Source organism: Chelmon rostratus, chromosome 19, assembly GCF_017976325.1.
Source record: "Chelmon rostratus isolate fCheRos1 chromosome 19, fCheRos1.pri, whole genome shotgun sequence".
In the NCBI taxonomy this organism is placed as follows: Eukaryota; Metazoa; Chordata; class Actinopteri; order Chaetodontiformes; family Chaetodontidae; genus Chelmon; species Chelmon rostratus.
The window spans coordinates 20,409,913-20,427,508 of NC_055676.1; the positions used below are offsets into that span (position 1 = coordinate 20,409,913).

The 17,596-nt window shown below is 41.7% G+C and overlaps 1 protein-coding gene across 1 annotated transcript; it reads left to right on the forward strand.

The window, feature by feature from the left end:
• The first annotated feature begins 922 nt into the window (after positions 1-922).
• On the forward strand, positions 923-4,229 carry il1b (interleukin 1, beta). Its single transcript, XM_041960112.1, has 6 exons — positions 923-1,048; positions 1,354-1,405; positions 1,890-2,079; positions 2,613-2,792; positions 3,296-3,432; positions 3,687-4,229. Exons 1-6 carry the CDS (start codon positions 1,014-1,016, stop codon positions 3,900-3,902), a joined length of 810 nt encoding a protein of 269 aa, XP_041816046.1. The 5' UTR covers positions 923-1,013; the 3' UTR covers positions 3,903-4,229.
• The last annotated feature ends 13,367 nt before the right edge of the window (positions 4,230-17,596 follow it).

Consider the following 17,596-nt stretch of genomic DNA (forward strand, 5'->3'; position numbering starts at 1 on the left):
TTCACGCTAGAAGATAGTCTTCCAGGAATGTGCTCTCACCTGATTGGCCAACGCTGTGCCTTGGCAGATGATGCCATGTTGCGTCAGAGGTTGAGCATAGCTTTTGGCGGATGATGCTGTGTTGGTCTTAGTAGCTTTAATCTTAAAAACGCACTTGTACCGCCTGGCGTTTAATGCTAAGTCTCCTTCTGACTGTGTGTTTTTTTTTAATTCTTTTTACTTGTTTTTATTTTACTTATTTGTTGTTTTTATTCTTCTTTGTTAAGCGCCTTGTGCTCCTTTTGGATGTTGGAAGGCGCTATAGAACATTACACATTACATGCTTCTTGTTTTTTTGTTTTAGTGTTAGCATTAGCTTACACCAGCTAGCTTCAGATGATAAAATCTGCTAACGACAGACTACAAAATCCACAGTTGTCGGCTGGAAAGTGGAAACCACGTCGATTATGTTTTATTCCCTCTCGTACTCAAAGTTTGTTATTGTGTCCTGTAACAGAAAGTAAATGAAAACTGCTTATATTTACATTCACTTATTTTTTCACCTACTTGCATGTCTGTAGTTATTTGTTACCTGTTGTTGTTCAGCTTTGTTGTCCTTGTTTTTATCTGTATTTCTTTTGAGTGAAACACCGAGAGTCAAATTCCTTGTTTGTGCTCACATACTCGGCTGATTCTGATTCTGAAACCAGCAGGTTTGACCCAATGTGCGATATTTACTGTCCAGAAATGAATGGCGTTAAGAGGGCGGTGCGTTTTGAATCATCTATTTTCGTTGGATGAAGTCGGCGCGGCCCTTCATGTGGTTTTTTGATGTCAGAGGAAGTTCGTGTCTGAAGCCACAACAAGCACGAGAAGGAAGCTGAGAGGCAGCTGCCTATAAAAACAGATGCTCAGACTGAGGCGCCTGCAGGTGGGACGCGGCTATCAACTGGAAGCTTCAACGCAAAAAAAAAAAAAAATCATTTATCTAACTTTTCATCTTGAATCATTCATTAACAGTTTACATCCAGACGATGTGCGACTTCGACCTTTCTCAAGCTCTAGAGGGGTAAGTTCAAGAACGTGACCTTACATGACTTTTAAATCTCACTAGATAAGATCAACTTTTTAAAAAATTTGGCAAAACGACTGTTTTCTTCATTAACTACTGGATCAAGATTTGTTTCTGAAAATATCTGCATGAAGCCCAGAATGAGGTGACTGTCTCTGAAAGGAGAACAGTTCTAGCCTGTCTGGAAACGTGTTTCACTTCTTCCTTCCAGCGTCCTGTAAACATGCTGCTGATTACAGCAGTCAGGTTGCTAAAAATTGATCATCAAGGCATATTTTATACTCATCTGTTCTGTATTTCAGCTCACCTGAATCAGACGACAGAGGATTTGGATCTTGCTGCTTTAACATGAAGGTAAGATGAATTATTATTCACTTGGGCCTCTATTTATACTCCCATATTTGTCATTTGAGAGATACGTATTTTCACTCTCATGCATTGTCACTTTCAGATGTCTTAAGTGGAAATAACAAAGAATAAATGTTGCAAGAGGAGAATGTTTGTATGTAACACAATTTTATATAATAATACCAGTACTTATATTCACCTAAAATATCTGTGTGACACATTGACATGACGGCTATAGAATACGCAATCTGACACACCTCATTTTTCACAAGCTACTCCATCCAAATACTGAAGGTCCTGGTTCAAAAATATATTACATGTATGAGCTTAAATCATTGTGTGAGGTATTACATGTATGTGCGAATCCCAGGATGAGATATTAAGATTTATTTTACCACTTTGACTTTGTGTGACTCAGATAAGAGGAAGCACCTGCAGGAGGACTTGATGTGTAGTTTCTCTCTGCTGTTCTTTGTGCTTTAATGTGCAGGATCTCCAGAATGAGGTCGTCAGACTCGACGAGGGACTGGACCTGGTGGTTTCCCACAACCCAAAGACCATGCAGTGTGTAGCGTATCTGCTGCTGGCTGTGAACAGGATGAAAAAGTCCCGGAGTGGCAGCGGCGGGGAGCTGAGGGACGGCGACCTCTGCAGCGTGATCATGGACAGCGTGGTGGACGGTGGGTCGTAACACTGTTTCACATCAGTGTTTCACAAGTTCCTTTAATCACTGCGCAGAGCCGAAGTGAAACCAGAACATCCGGGTTCACTTCCAGAACAAATAAAAACCTCATTCATAAGCCCAGTGACATTTAACTACACTAAAAGCTAAGAATACCGCCTGGAACAGAGTCTCAACACACGTGGCTCAGCTCATACGGTTAGACAGCGACGGCGCCGTTCATCCAACATTTCTGTCGAGGCTCTAGGGAACGCCATTAGCCTCAGCCGTTCAGGGGCTAAATGTCACAGCTTCAAAGAAAAGGCGAGTACGTGGATGAGTCGAGAGGTGGCAGCCAGATCAGACATGGCCGAGAATCCATCTTGCCAGGCTTCAAGCTGTGGCTTGTTTGCTAAATAAAGGGTTTTAAATTGGTCTTCTTTCATCGCGACCCGTGGACTGGTCAGTCCGGTCCAGCCTCGACGTGACGTCATGGTTCGTCTCTGTAAGACACAAACTGCCTGCAAGCCGCTGACCTCCGCCTCTCCACAGAAACGATCGTCAAGACGACGGAGAACGTCTCCACGGGAGGGATTCGAGGTAACTTCCAGCGCGTGAACAGTGTGAAGCTGTGCACTCTGTGTGACACTTCACAAAAAGACATCGTCCACAAATCAGGAGCCTTAAACCTGCAGGCCATCACTCTGAGAGGAGGACACCGTGAGAGCAAAGGTACGAGGACCACGAGTCTGCGCCTGCAAAATATTTACAAAAGTATTAGAAGTAGTAGTACAAAACTTCATCTGAAATGAAGTGTATTTCAGAGGGAAACATTGTACTTTATACCATATTTATGTTACTTTAAAGATTTTCCTTTAGAAAATCTATGATAAGCTTATAAAAGACATTGTATTGTGTTCTTGTATTTTATGCATCAGAACTTAGTTTTTTCTTCCTTCAATGAATCATCTGACGACCTCTCAGATGTACCTGCTGACTATCTGTACATGACGCAGTTGAAAGTAGCTCCACCTGCAGCAGCTCCAACAGTAAAATGCTGCTCTGACGTTGATGCAATACTCAAAAATACTTGAAGTACATTTTGCTGACAGTGCATCTGTAATTTTAAGATTTGAATGCAGGACTTCCTCCACAGTTTAGACTGAACGAACGTCCTCCTACACAACACTGTGGTGTCTTTAAACGAGATCACGTCTTTTGTTTTTGTGCGTCAGTGAGCTTCAAGCTGTCGAGGTACATCACGCCCTGCGTCTCTGCAGGTGAAGGTCAGACTGTTGTTCTGTCCATCACCAACAGCAACCTGCACCTTTCCTGCTCTCTGATTGACGGCAGAGCTGTGCTGAATCTGGAGGTACACACACACTTTTGATGCCTTTTCATTACATAATTATTATTTAATGAAGCAAAATTTTGGCTTTAATCTCATAATTTTTACTTTTTTGGCTTTGATTTAAAAACTCTTTACTTTTGAAAACATATTTTTGCATCAGTAAATTAAAGTTTTGAGTTATGAGGATTTTTATGAGGATCTATTTCTCCAGCTTTTAGTGGCAGAGAAGAGCTTCTGTGCATTAAAGGATTTTCTCTTCATGTGTCTCGTGGCAGGAATGCAGTGAGGGGGATTTACGAACAATCAGCAGCGATGGAAACATGAACCGTTTTCTCTTCTACAAGAGAGCCAGTGGACTCTCTCTGACCAGTTTCGAGTCTGTCAGGCACCGCGGCTGGTTCATCAGCACTTCCTATGAGGGTGAAAACCAGCCTGTGGAGATGTGTGAAGCCGACACTGCCAGACGTCTCACCTGCTTCAAACTGAACTAAAAAATATTGCTCAGTTTACCTAATCGATTCTTTTTGTATTTTACCTCTTCTGCCTCTAGATGGCATGATCGTCTGCATTCTTCCCTCAGCCTGCAGCGATAATACTGTCAGTGAGATAGACATAACAGAAAATTTAGTATAAAGCACTAAAAATAGCTTTGCTTTATATCATTTTTATTCATAGTCAAAATGCTAATTTTATCTTCTTTGGTAGAGAAAGCTGTAACAGGATATTCTTTTTTTATATTATTTATATGCATCTATTCTCTATATCTATTATTCATTTTAATTGTTACTGAATTTCAATTTCTTTGTCTCCTGTCTGTTACTACAAAGGTGTTTTTTTTTTTTGTTTGATGTTCTGTTTTTTTTTGTAACAGAACAACGAAAACATGAGCATGTAAAGAATTTAAAAGCGTGTTGGGCTAAATGTGCCTAGCTCTTCAAAATAAACATTATTCATAATTATTGTGTTTTTTGTTTGTTAAGAATTATGAAGACAGTTGGCCTAAAGCAAATACATAACTGCTCTTTTTTAAAACTGAAAAGAAGAAGTCTATAAAAATGGACATTAAAGGCCGTTCACCGTTCACCGTACCTGAGAGTGAGTTAAGTTAGCTGAGCTGACAGGAGGACAGTAAGGCTTCAGAGGCGTCATTTTGTTTGAGAAAAAAGGGAAAAAAGTCAGTGGGAGCTTTATTTTAAACTCTTGGTCCTACTGTGAACGACATGTTAATACTTGTCTTTGTAAATCCTACGACCCCGAGTCCAAAACAGTCTGGACATCAACACAAACAGAATCAGTCATTAATAATCAAACTGAGTTTCCTGACAACAGTTTTCTGAAGTGTTCCTCAGTCCATGCATTAATCCCCTTTCAGTCCATTCAGGTTGTTTTGGTTTTGTGCCTCAGGTAGCAGCAGTGCACGGTGCTAATTGGGTGGTTTTGGTTGCGTGCTTTGTTGGTCTCTGGTTTTGGGAGATGGACCATGCATTGTTTTGTGTCCTCTGGAAGCTCTGATGTCGGACTGTCGTGTGTCATTCAGGATATCGTGTTACTGTCTCAAGGTCTACAGCTGCAGGATGCTTCCACTTCGGGTTGTGTCATTATTTTTTTTGTTGTTGTGTTGGTTGTTTTCAGACATCTGGGCCATCTCGGGGCCACATTCGTTTGATCTACATACCCGCTGGGTTCCTGCTTATAGTACACCCACCACAGAACCGCACGAAGAGCAGGGGTGAGTTTTTAGCAAGCTTTGGTGAGGCAGTCCGGGGAAATTCTCTGAGGGTTGTCATTTGCTCTAAGTGCGTGTGTGGCAGTGAACACGTTACTGTCTGTATGGGCAGTTTGTAATTATGGCTTCCTTGTTTGGGATTCTTGATGCATCTAAGGCTGTGAATGGTTGTAAAAAGGATCAACTGGTGCAAATAGCCGACCATTACAGCATCATGGTGGCAGAATGTGTAAGTATTGTCACCGGCAATTGGAAGAATCACCGTCCTGTTCTGACATCTACAAATTTGTGAGTTGTGGGTTTTTAGAGGGCTTCCAGGGTACAAGACGAATCACTGACCCTGTTCACACCTGGCATTAACGAGCATCTTGGGTGATCCGATTGTTCACACCTGCGTCTATCATGTCGTCTCCAAGGTGTCCAGCTGACCACTTGTGTTCAGATTTCGTTCCGTTGTATTTGGCGCCACCCACTGGTGATCCAGTCACCCAAGACGCATGTTGATGAAGGTGAAAACAGGGTTTTAGGTCTCCTCAGGTACTCCACAGTCTGGTCCCTCACTTAACTCTACATGTCATGAATTTGTTATTCTGATTTGGTTCAGTTTGGTTTAGTTTGATTTGATAAACAACCTCTATCAATTTGTACACCTGGTGTGTCTCTTTTCAGTTCTTTTCACCTGTTATATTAATTAAATAGTCAAATAAAATAATGATTAAATTGGTCATTTTTCCATAAGTTAATATAGACTAAAAGCAACTCAAAATTGCTGCATTGCTGTACATCATTATGTAATAACCCAATAATCTGCTACAATTTGCTTGATAGAAACCTGACAGATAAATATTATGTTACATAAAAATATTCTTCAACCACAATTTCCAATGTCAACAATAAATAATAATGTTTTATTTCTTTCTTCACCACAAAAAGAACTGTCTATTTCCTATTTATCATTTTATCATTCATACCATCATCCAGCATCTCTTTAGAAATATTATCTACAAAAAAACTACACTTTTTTTTGTAGTAGTCGTTGGTCTTATTTAGCCCTGAGTAGTGTCTGCAGTCACAACCTGAAAGGCGAAATCCAGGAAATACTGGATGTCACACCTTGCTGGAATGTGAATTGAACTGCAGTGTCCTAAATAAATGTCAGTCAGGCTTGTTGCTCTGGAAGGTCAAATAGCCAGTAGGTCATGAACTAAAATAACCAAGATTAAGATTTTATCAGAGTAAACATTTGCACGGTTACTCAATGACCTACAGGCTTTAGGTGTCAGATAATCTGGTGAAATTATCAGATTAAAAACATACTAATCCCAGTCTCCAGAGGACAGCGAGGATGTTAATGACCCTGGAATTAAACTCATCTGGTCCTGCTGCCAACATGAGGTGAGGTTATTATAATATAATATAATTGAGGTTATTACATTATTAACCTTAATAACCTTATTATATTAATAACCTAAATTAATAATAGCCAAAATATGGATGGATTAGCAGTGACAGAAATGTGCTGTTGTTATACAAATTATTATATCACGCCTCACTTCAACCTTTTGCCATATTCACTCATTCAGCCTCCTTGCATCTGTCTTTCTGAAAACCTGAAGACAAATCAGCTCCACTGCAGCATCAGCCAGCACCAGCTGAACCTTTGTGATTTTAGTTAAACAACGATTCATTTGTGAGCACAGAAAAAAAAAACTACAATCATCATCCCACCGCGGTTTCAAACACCTGTGTAATCTGTGCTGCCTGACCACGACAGCGTTCAGTCGTCTCCGTCCTGCTGCTCTGACAGACACGTCTCACCTGTCCACTCACACCTGGACTCGTATCTTCTCTCAAAGCGAGACCTTTAGCCCACGAAGGTCTAGGTCTTATGGGAAATGGATTTCATTAAAGGTTGCCAGAAATCTCAATTAACAACATTAGCTCGGTTTTCAAAGAGCTGCTGTTGATGGTCCAAAGCTGTATTATTGGTTATTAGCGTGCTTATAAACGCCAGAGGGGTTTTGAATGACGAATTCTTACTTCTGGAGAAGTTCTGGTTTCACTTTGGCTCTCTATCGTCCACTTGAATTCAGTTTCTAGTATTTGCACGTCATCTGAGGTGTAGCTTCTTAGCCTGACTGCTGAATGCAGAAGTACAAATCCAGCTCTGGAGGTGCAGGTAGGTGGATTTTGTTACCCTGGACAGAGCCAGGCTAGCTGTTTCCACTTGTTTCCAGTCTTTATGCTAAGCTAAGATAACCGGCTGCTGGTGGTAGCCTCGTATTTAGCGCACAGCTGCAAGAGTGGCATCAATCCTCTCATCCTCCCATCAGCAGAAACACTGACGTTCAGCTCTGTTGTAATCTGTCGTTTGTGTTCAGTTCTGTTTTGCTGACCTTTTCTTAATGACTCAAGCTTTATGTTTTCTCATTTTTTTTAGATTTAAATAAAAAGCAACATCTCTGAAACCTAAAACTTGTGTCACAGCTGCAACACAACATAACTGGGTTAAAATTCTATCTGTGACCATTTATAATATAATTTAGTGATACACTGTAAAACCATAATGTCTTCTGCTTGTGACTTAGCTTAGAACACATCATTTGAAGCCTGCAATCTGAATTTCTCTCCACTCACCAAATTAAATGTCAATCCGTTCATACATTTCACAATGACAGACTTAAATAAACTCAGCCAATCAGAGACAGCTCACAGGAGGTCGGCGTCTTCTCATTGGCACAGCCTGCGCTGGTTTGCATGGTGACACCTTGGGCTGTTTCTTGACTGACTACACACCAATGAGAGATGCTGAGCTCCGCTCTGCAGCTCTGCGCTTCACTGTGCGCTCCTAAAGCAGATTAGAGTGTGATGTGCATTTAACTTTAAAGAGGCAAAACGGCACCGACAAGCTGAAGAGGTCAAGAGCTGGAGAGTAAATATACATCAAAGCGCGCACGGCTGGTGGTGTTTCATCTTTCATTCTCGCATCTCCATCCTCACCGCTGCCTCGACAAAACGCACATATTTACAGTACAACGCTACGAGGATCCAGACCCTCTGGCAGTTTCCTTGGGATGATTTATAGACCCTGCAGCTCCAAAATCTTCACAACCCCGTCCTCCATTTCTAGTGATTTTCTGAGATGTAAAAATCACGTGTCAGCATGTGTGAGTGAAAGGGGAACATTCAGGTTTGTGCGTGTGCACGTATACATGCATATATCACATGCATCACCTCACATCTAATGAGGACACATGATCTCATGTCAGAAATCACGAGAAAAACTCTCTCTCTTTTCTCTCTCTCTCTCTCTCACACACACACACACACACACACACGTGCAGGAGTGCATGACCAGTAGTGAACCTATTGTGTGTGGGCCTATCACTGTGTGTGTGTGTCTCCCTCTGCACATTCCCGGCACATGGCAACAGAAGCTAAATATAGCCCCAGCAGCTCGGCTTCACAGCGGGATCATGCTTCCTCTTGCTAGCGCAGGATCCCTCCCCGCCGCTGTCCCTGTTTCTCTGCTTCCCACAAACATGGGTTCATCGCGTGCACCTCTCTCCCTTCGTCTCTTTCTCTTTACTTTCCCGCTCTTTGTCACTCTCCTCCCTCATCATCCTCACTGTTTCCACATGGATTTCAGCTCTTCTGAAAGCTGTGCAGCCTGATGAAAAACCAGATCACTTAAAGCACGCACACACACACACGAAAGTGTAAGTACATTTACTCAACTACCGGTGAGATACTTGAGTAATTCCATTTCATTCCCCACTACACTTCTGCTCCATTAGCTACCATAAGACAACAGCTGACGTTAGCATTCAACACGCTAACATTACAGTTTGGTAGTTTCACACGATACAAGAGTAAATTAATTTTGAAATATCAACACACATCCATTTGAACCTGGAAGTAAAACACAGTGGATGTGATCAAGCTGCCGTTTCTTTGTGGCTAACTACAGCAGCGGCCCTCCACCTCTCACCCTGACCACTGTCAACGTCCATGCACTCGTCTTTGACCTTTGGACAAATGGGAACTTTTTGCAATAAACTCAGCTGAGTGACATTTTGTGCTTTTTATGTACTATATTTTGCTAGAATTTCATGCACATTGTTAATATGATCATTTTTGTACCTAACTCGACTATCACTCCACACATGCGATTCCTGCTTCCTCGACGCGGCAGTGCACATAGCCAGACGGTTATTGCATTTTTCCAGGCTTCTGATTTGCCATCATGTCTTTAGGGTTAGCGTTATATTGCTGCCTAATGGTCATGCTCTTGAAAGTACTTAAACTGTGTTTTTTTTGCATTTGCATTTGGGGAGAGATATTTTTAAAATAGGACAGTAAGGACAGGATTTTTTTTCTTGAGGACAAAAGGGGAAAAAACACTGTTTTCAAAAATACTCATGTACGTGTGGTCTAGGCATCATTTTCGGCCACGGCAGGCAGCTGTTTTCAGGGAAAAAGCTGTAAAAAGCCACTGTCCACTACCTGCTGAGCAGCAAACAGCACACAGACACACTTTTAGCAGCATTTAGCAGCTAGAGAGGCAGATATTTCCCTCAGGAGCTGGTGGAGAACAAAAACAGAGCTAAAAGAGAGCGAATACTGGATTTTCATTCATCAGGTGGCCAGAAACATGACTCATGTTTAACTGCTGATGTGGAAATAAACAACTGTTTGCCAACAAGTTCATTATATCAACTTGTGTTCACAACTTCTTTCTGCCGCCCCCAAGTGGCCAAACACATACACTTCAGATTTACTTTAGTTTACTATTTAAGATTTTCACATACTCATACGATCACACTGTATCTCAAACGTAAAATGCTACTCACACTTCGTCTACCAGTGCTTGAGGGCATGACACACACACACGCACACGCACACACACACACACACACACACACACACACACTTATAGAAGTCAGTGGGGCTGGATCTGACTGATCCTAGCAGGATAGTAATGGACTGCTGGGAGCATGTGGTGTAATCCTGGCTTGATTTGGCACACTGCCTAGTGAGGTATTACATTGCTCACAGGCTGCATTAGTCCCACTGTTCACATGTGCGTGCTTGCACACATTACTGCTGCGCTGCCCGGGAGGTGAGAGTGGGAAGAAAGTGGTGATGGGAGGTCATGGGGGACATGGAGCTTTCCAGCTTGCAGATGAACAAATTTACAGTGCATGGAGACTTTGTGAGGTGATAATGGATCTGCTGAGGATTTCTGCTGGCTTGGATGGGGAGAATTTGAATGCTTATTATGGGTATCTTATATGCTTGAGGCATAAATGGAGCTACAATTATAACCTCCATCAGTGGATTATAATGTAGCACTGTGAATGTCTGTACAACTCCTGAGACTCTCTTTACTGACTGACTGGTTATGAGGTGAGACTTCTGCAGTGGTGGAAAGTAACTATGTACATTTACTAAAGTACTGTACTTAAGTACAAGTTTGATGTACCAGTATTTTACTTAAGTAATTCCTTTTTATGCTATGTTATGATTTATACTTCTATTACATTATATTTCAGAGGGAATATTTTACTGTATATTGCATTGTGTTATCTGCCAGCTGAGCTTTCTAGTAATTTCTCTACATAGTAAAGTTAATACCTCTCTGCCAGTAAAGTTGAACTCTATTCCAGTATCTCTGTAAAGGTAGAATGCATGGCCGAGTGGCTGTGTAGTAAAGACTCGTATTTCTCATGTCTCTCCACCCTGTTTAGCTCACCTCACTTCCTTTACATTGCTTCCCTTTACCTCACTTCCATCCCTTTCCTCTTCACTCATTGGTTGCCTCCCACCTCATTCACCTGTGCACGCCCTATTTAAGTCCTGCTCACCCATTCATTCAGTCTGTCACCTTTTCACGGGGCAGCAGCACTGGTAAGGGCTAATCTTTATTTATCCTTATCTTTATTTAAGAGAAGTTTAATGGAATTTCTAATCCTTGGTTTGCTTTGTTTCAGAGACATCGGTCCATGTGTGTTTTTTGTTGTTGTGTGTTAACTGAAGACTTGAAAATAAATCAACATATTCTTGACTATAAGCACGTCTCCTGGCTCACGCATCCTTACCGATGCCCCATGATGATAATAATTTTTTCCCTGAATCCTCCTCCTCCTTCTTAACAGGCTGGATTGTACAGGTGTCCCTAGTAAAGTGGCCACTGAATGTTTATGAAACTAACTAAAATAAAGCCATATTTTAAGCAATGCATATGTAACCCCTCTCAACCTGTAATCTGCCTGACTTGGTGTTAGATTATGGAACAATATATTCATGAAGAAAAATCCACAGAATTTAAAAAAACCTCCGAGTTGAGCATTAAAATAGAGAAAATCAGCATCTGGCAAACATCACAGATCAGAGCAGCAGGACGTGAGGCCTGATGTCACACTGTGATCAGTTTGCTATCATCCACAGTGTAGCTGAACAGTGCAGTACTGACAGACTCACACAAATGAATGCTCATGTGTGAACAAATAAGAATAGATTTGAATAATTTGAATTGGACTGTGCACAAAAGCTGTCGTTGCATAACACATTTTGCAAATGCGAAAAAGTAGGGTACCAACAGCGCTACCCACCAACGACACTGCTCTACATGTGGCACATGTGATATGTGGGTGTCATCAGGGACACTGGTTTTGAGGCTTTCCAATGAATAATATTAAACTAAATGTGTTTACTTGTTTGTTTTTTCTTTTAGCTGCCTTGTCTGTCTTCATTTCTATTTCTTGGCTTTGGTTTCTTTTTTTATCTACCTTTTTTTTCCCCAGAAATCTGTAAAAAAAAAAAACCTTAAAAAGTGGACAGATGTGGGTTTCACATCCAGCAGACACGGAGTGACATTAGCATTCGTTTGGAGTTTCTGTCCATCTTGTGAATGATGTGACTCCAATATTGAGTCCTTTTAGCTCTGTTCTGGTCTCCACCAACTCTTGACAAAAGCATCTGGCTCTTTAGCTGCTATTTGTTCCATTTCCCTCACCACCTGTGTCTAACTTTGCCGTTTGGCGCTGGTCAGGTAGTGTACGGTGGGTTTCACTAAAAACAGCTACAGCTGCTGCTGGAAATACCATTTATGAGAGCGCTGATGTTAAACCAAAACAGTAAAACTTCAGACTGTTAAACCAAAACAATTAACTGAGAAAACGCTCCATGCAGCAAAAGGGAAACTGCTTTGTCTCTATGAATGATACTTTTCACATTATTTATGGTCATTTCGCCTATTTTTCCATAAAACAAGACAAAGGCTGTATTTCAAACTGCCTATGATACTAGCAGACGTACCAACCAACATGTAGCACGTAGTATGTTAACAAAAATAACATTTATAGTATGCCAAAAATACCTGGATGTTGTACTGACTGAGATAAAATCTCCAGTATGCATGACATTTGCATTTATATGGTGAATGCATGACATATGCATTTACCTTGCCAACCGTGTCCCAAAATGCAAAGCGCCAGCGTGGTTACAACAACAACGCCTGGGCCAACAACAGGAAGTGTTTTACTAGCTTCGAATCTACTTCATCACTAACTTCACTGCTGACAATTTCTGAGGTGAGAAATCAAATGTGTAGATTTTGACATTTTACAGAAAAGGGGCTCCAGTGTTTTCGGCAGGAAACCCAGGCCCACAACTGGCTACAACCAGATCACCGGTGATTGGACAGCACCTCAGGAGCTTATTATACATATGCAACGGAGGCATGGAGGGGGCTCACGTGGCCCTGACCACACTGAATTATTGAACACACATAACACACTAACCTCTGTGTTGACTGGAACTGCTTCTCTTTGGTGAGTTCTCTGATGTCAGATGGTAATGATGATGATGATGATGCTACACATAGCTGGTTTTCAGTCAGTCTTGAGCAGAACTGCTCTCAGCAGCAGCTCGTTGCTTTGCGGCTCAGTGGTTTCATGTTGCAGGTTGTCGGAAACATCAGCTGCTTACACATTAAACAGAAAGCATGTTCAGTTTCTCCTGTTGACTCTTCATGTCCTGAAACCTCTTTTAGGAAACACATGCAGGAGTTTTCACTCAGCAGCAGATTCAGATGTCACAGCAGCTTCGGTTCCTGCAGAGTAGGAACATGCTCAGTGTTTCCTCTCTAGCGTTAATTTCACTTCACATGACTTCACATGTGACAGACTGACACTTTATCTGGTGTTAGCAGCTCCACAGAAGCAACAAGTTACTCCTCCACAAATACTCCTTCTGAATGAGGTTTTAGCTTCTTAGCTGTTAGCTTGCTCAACACAAACCTGCCCACAGAACAGTGCTCTGTCAGAATGTGGTCTGTGGAAGCTGCTTGTCCGGCATCCAAACTCCACTGAAGACTGTTAACTTCATCCAAACTCATTTGTCCTGCAGCTCGTCCAGGTTAGCATGTTAGCATGTAGCTGTGATGACTCTGGAGATTCGCCTTCTGTGAGCTCGTCCCCACAGACCGACTAAGACACGCAGGTTTGACTTTCACTTCAACAAAGAAAAATCGTTTGTCCATTTCTCTTAAAAAGCGCGACACTCCGCATCAAGTTCCGTTTTGTTGACGGGCGCCATGATGGATTGACGCGTTATCAACTGCGACGTGGGTGTTGCTTTCAGGGACCGCTCGGAAAAACGTATTTCAAGGTTATTTTTTATAGCAGAAAAATGAAATAGGTTTTTTTGTATTTGAATTGCCTCGCAGCCATATACGGTCTGGAACCACAATCTTTTCCTAAAACTAACCAAGTAGTTTTGCTGTCTAAATGTAATCAAACAGCAACAGAAAACCGAAGATTAAAAAAACCCTCAAAAAAATATGTGAATCACAGTCCACAAATAACAAGTCAACAATATAACAATAGGTTCACCACGTGACACACTGTTGTCAGAGTCACAAAGCTATGACATCTAAACAACATGACCAGTCAGCTGCAGTGATGATCCCGGAGCAACTTTAACTTTGATGCATGATGTAGGACCACCAACACAGCCATATCAAACACACCTTTGCTAATTAACACATAACACAAAGCAGAGCTGAGGCTGATGGGAATGTGGTTCGTTTGGTCATTGGACAAATGTAAATTCTGACCTGAAGACAGTTAGAGGATCACAGACGGTGTTACGATGCATCCTGAGATGAACATGAATGTTTGCACCAAATGCCATGACAACCCATCATACAGTTGTTCAGACTGAAACCCACAAATGGAAACCTCTGTACAGCCCTAGAGGAAATGCCAGAGGACAATCAAAGTCATGCGTCCTCTGGGTACCATGAATATCTAAACCAAATTTCAAGGCATCCAGTAGTTGCTGAAATATTTAACTCTGGAACAAAATGATGGTTGTTGCCTTCCTTTGAGCCACTATTGCAGATTAAACTAGAGTACTGATACTGCTCAGCCAAACATCAGCTTGTTTGTTCCATTTGACCCTCAGCCATGAAGCCTACTGGACACAGGAGAGAGCCATTTGGAGTCATGGTCGGATTTTCTCAATGAAAACCACAGAAATACAATAATAAAACCCTTAAAAAAGGCTAGTTATGTTTTTATGTTTTAGACATACTGTGCAAACATTTTGGACCTAAAACAAAAGGCTAAACCAACTGTTGTCCGTCCAAATGCTTGTGGAAGTCATTGTGAGTCCCTGCACTGCTGCATAGTTCATCTCATACTCACAGAGACCACATCTGTCAATGCTGTGCTGCAAAGCCCAAGTCTTTTTATACATGATCTCTCTTCATGCCAGTTCAGTCCCAGCGGCAGCAGCAGCCAGTGTGGAGGATTTGTTGTGTTTAGCTGCAGCAGTGCGATGTCAGCTCTCATTAAGGTGCGCGAGGAGCGGCCTCTCACCTCAGAGCTGGGGGAATGAAGTCATCTTGTAATACGCGACATTACATTTAGTGCGTCTGTTTAAATATGTTTGGAGGGCCACATTAATGGAAGTGCTCGCAAAACATGATCTGCAGCTGTGTAATTTGCAAGAACATGATATAATCTTTTAAAACTGAACTTCCTGACACCCTGATCTAAACTCTTGTATTCTCTTTTTATCCTGTCTCGTTAAACAAATGGGACATGTTTTGTTTGTTCTTCCAAATTGTTCACATTTTTTACAAGTTTTAATTAATACATAAGTGCTTGAATATTTCAACAACCGTAATCAGACAGGCTGGTTAAATCCAGCTGTCTGTCAGAGGAGGAAAAACTGCAGGTTGCCAACTTTCCATTGCACCACAACAAAGCTGTCTCATTCAGACAGCCACCAGAATGGACTGCAGATAAACAACTTTTCACGGCTTCTACTGTTCAGTAATATTTGCATAAAGGAAAGGAAATCATTCCATGTTGTGTCAGATGTAATGAATAATGTGAGGAATGATGGATGCAACCTGATTAAGGTTTTTCTTCCTTTGTTTAATACTGTAACACAGAGCATTTCAAGCTGCGCGTAGAAGCTCGGAGGGTGAGTCATAACGCTGGACACACAGACATGATACGCATATTTTTAGATTCAGACTTACGCTGCCTGAGGATATTATCAACTCTGCTGTCCTTCACAAATACATACCCTCAGAAATCAGAAAAAAAAACATGTTCCTTATAACTGCAGAACTTGCTTGAGAATCATCAGCTATTTAAGTAACCCAGTGATAATTGTCTGGTCATCCATGGACGCAGTGCAAAGAGGAGCTGCTCATAGCTAATTCTGCATAATTTTAATGGTGGCAGTTTGGAAAAATGTAAACTAATATTGGCTGAAATAACATAGCTAGTTATCACCCACAGCTAATTAGCTGACTCCATGGCCATTACCCATTAACAAGTAATGAGAACATCTAGAGCCTGATTATTGCCCCAAATGGAAGTAAGTCAGTTCATTGTTGTTGTTTTTTCATGTTTCACTGTGACATTTTTTGACAGAAATAAGGCTCAGAATATCCCATTACTCCTGCGCTGCTGGAACGCTGACAGGCTTTCTGGACGTACAGACATTAGATGTGGAGGGGGGACGCGGTCGTCTCAGTTTACTCCGAAGCCCACAGTGTCGGGCTTTGAAAACCCACACTGTCATGTTTCCAGGAGACGCTCCAAACTCGCCACCATGAAAAAAGGCCTCGAGCCAAACTAACAGGCCGAGTTGTCGGCAGACGGGATTATTTATCCAGGTGCTGCACCTCATTCACACAGTTCTCCAAACAGAGCAGTCAAATGTCCTGTGGTGTCGCCGCCATCCTTAATCATTCCATGCAAATACACTTTTACTGATACTAATAAGCCTTAATGAATACAGAGTGAACATCTTTGCTTCCAACTAGTCCTGATGAAGATGGGATTAAAATGCACATTTGGTTGTTTTTTTTTTTTTAATGGCTGTAAAATACGGTTTTAATATCAGTTTCATAGATGGTTTTCTTCATTTTTAAGTGTTAAAACTTTCCAGCCGTGCTGGCAGCACCGGCTCCAGGGATGCTCCTGTTAGTCAGTCCACTACTTTGGTCCGGACTGAAACATCCCAACAACTATTGGATGGATTTCCATCAAATGATCAACAGAGGACGACCCCTACTGACTCTGCTGATCACCTTTCCGATGTTGATATTTTCACTAGCATGCTAACATACTAAACTAAGTTGGTGAACACCGCAGAGATTGTGTCAGCTAAACATCAGCATGCTAGCTTTGTCACTCTGCATATGTTAGCATGCTGATGTTAGCATTTAGCTTAAAGCACCGCTGTCCCAACGTATAGCCTCGCAGAGCTGCTAACATGGCTGTGGAATCAACCTCTGTAGAAAATTCAACTTTTAATAACATTCAGTTAACTTTGGAAGGAATATGATATGAGTACATGTCATGTTTTGAGTGCAACAGTTCAATAAAACTGTCAGAAAATTGTGTTTCACGCTCGTCATTAATGGAAGCAGAGTGTGCACATCAGATGCAGACAGAAAACCAAAGACAAAAAGAGAAAACTGGGAAATACGCCATCATTAGAGCCAACAATAAATGTGCCAGAGCAGCTTTTCAAGCTCAAAAAGAGTCGAGAGGAAGATGCTTAACTGGGGCAAACTATGAGGCGTCAGCATCACCACGACACCTCGACCAGGGGCCGAGTAACCATGTCCTCTGCGTTTTCAAAGATTAAACTTCCCTCGCCAGATTGTTCTTCATATTCTTTGGCCTTTAAGAAACATAACCTAATTAATCATGACTGAAAGAGAAGAAGTCTGGACTCCTAATGAGGATTCAGCGGGAGGCTTGAGATGAATGTATGCAGATATATGTAGGTCAAAAACTCCAACCAGAGACGAGCAGCAGCAGCGTCTCCGAGCTGACCTCTTATTTACAGCAGTCTGTGACTGTCGACTTTACGGGAAGATGTGTTTGTTGAGACATGCTCTGTGGATTAACGGTGTCATCC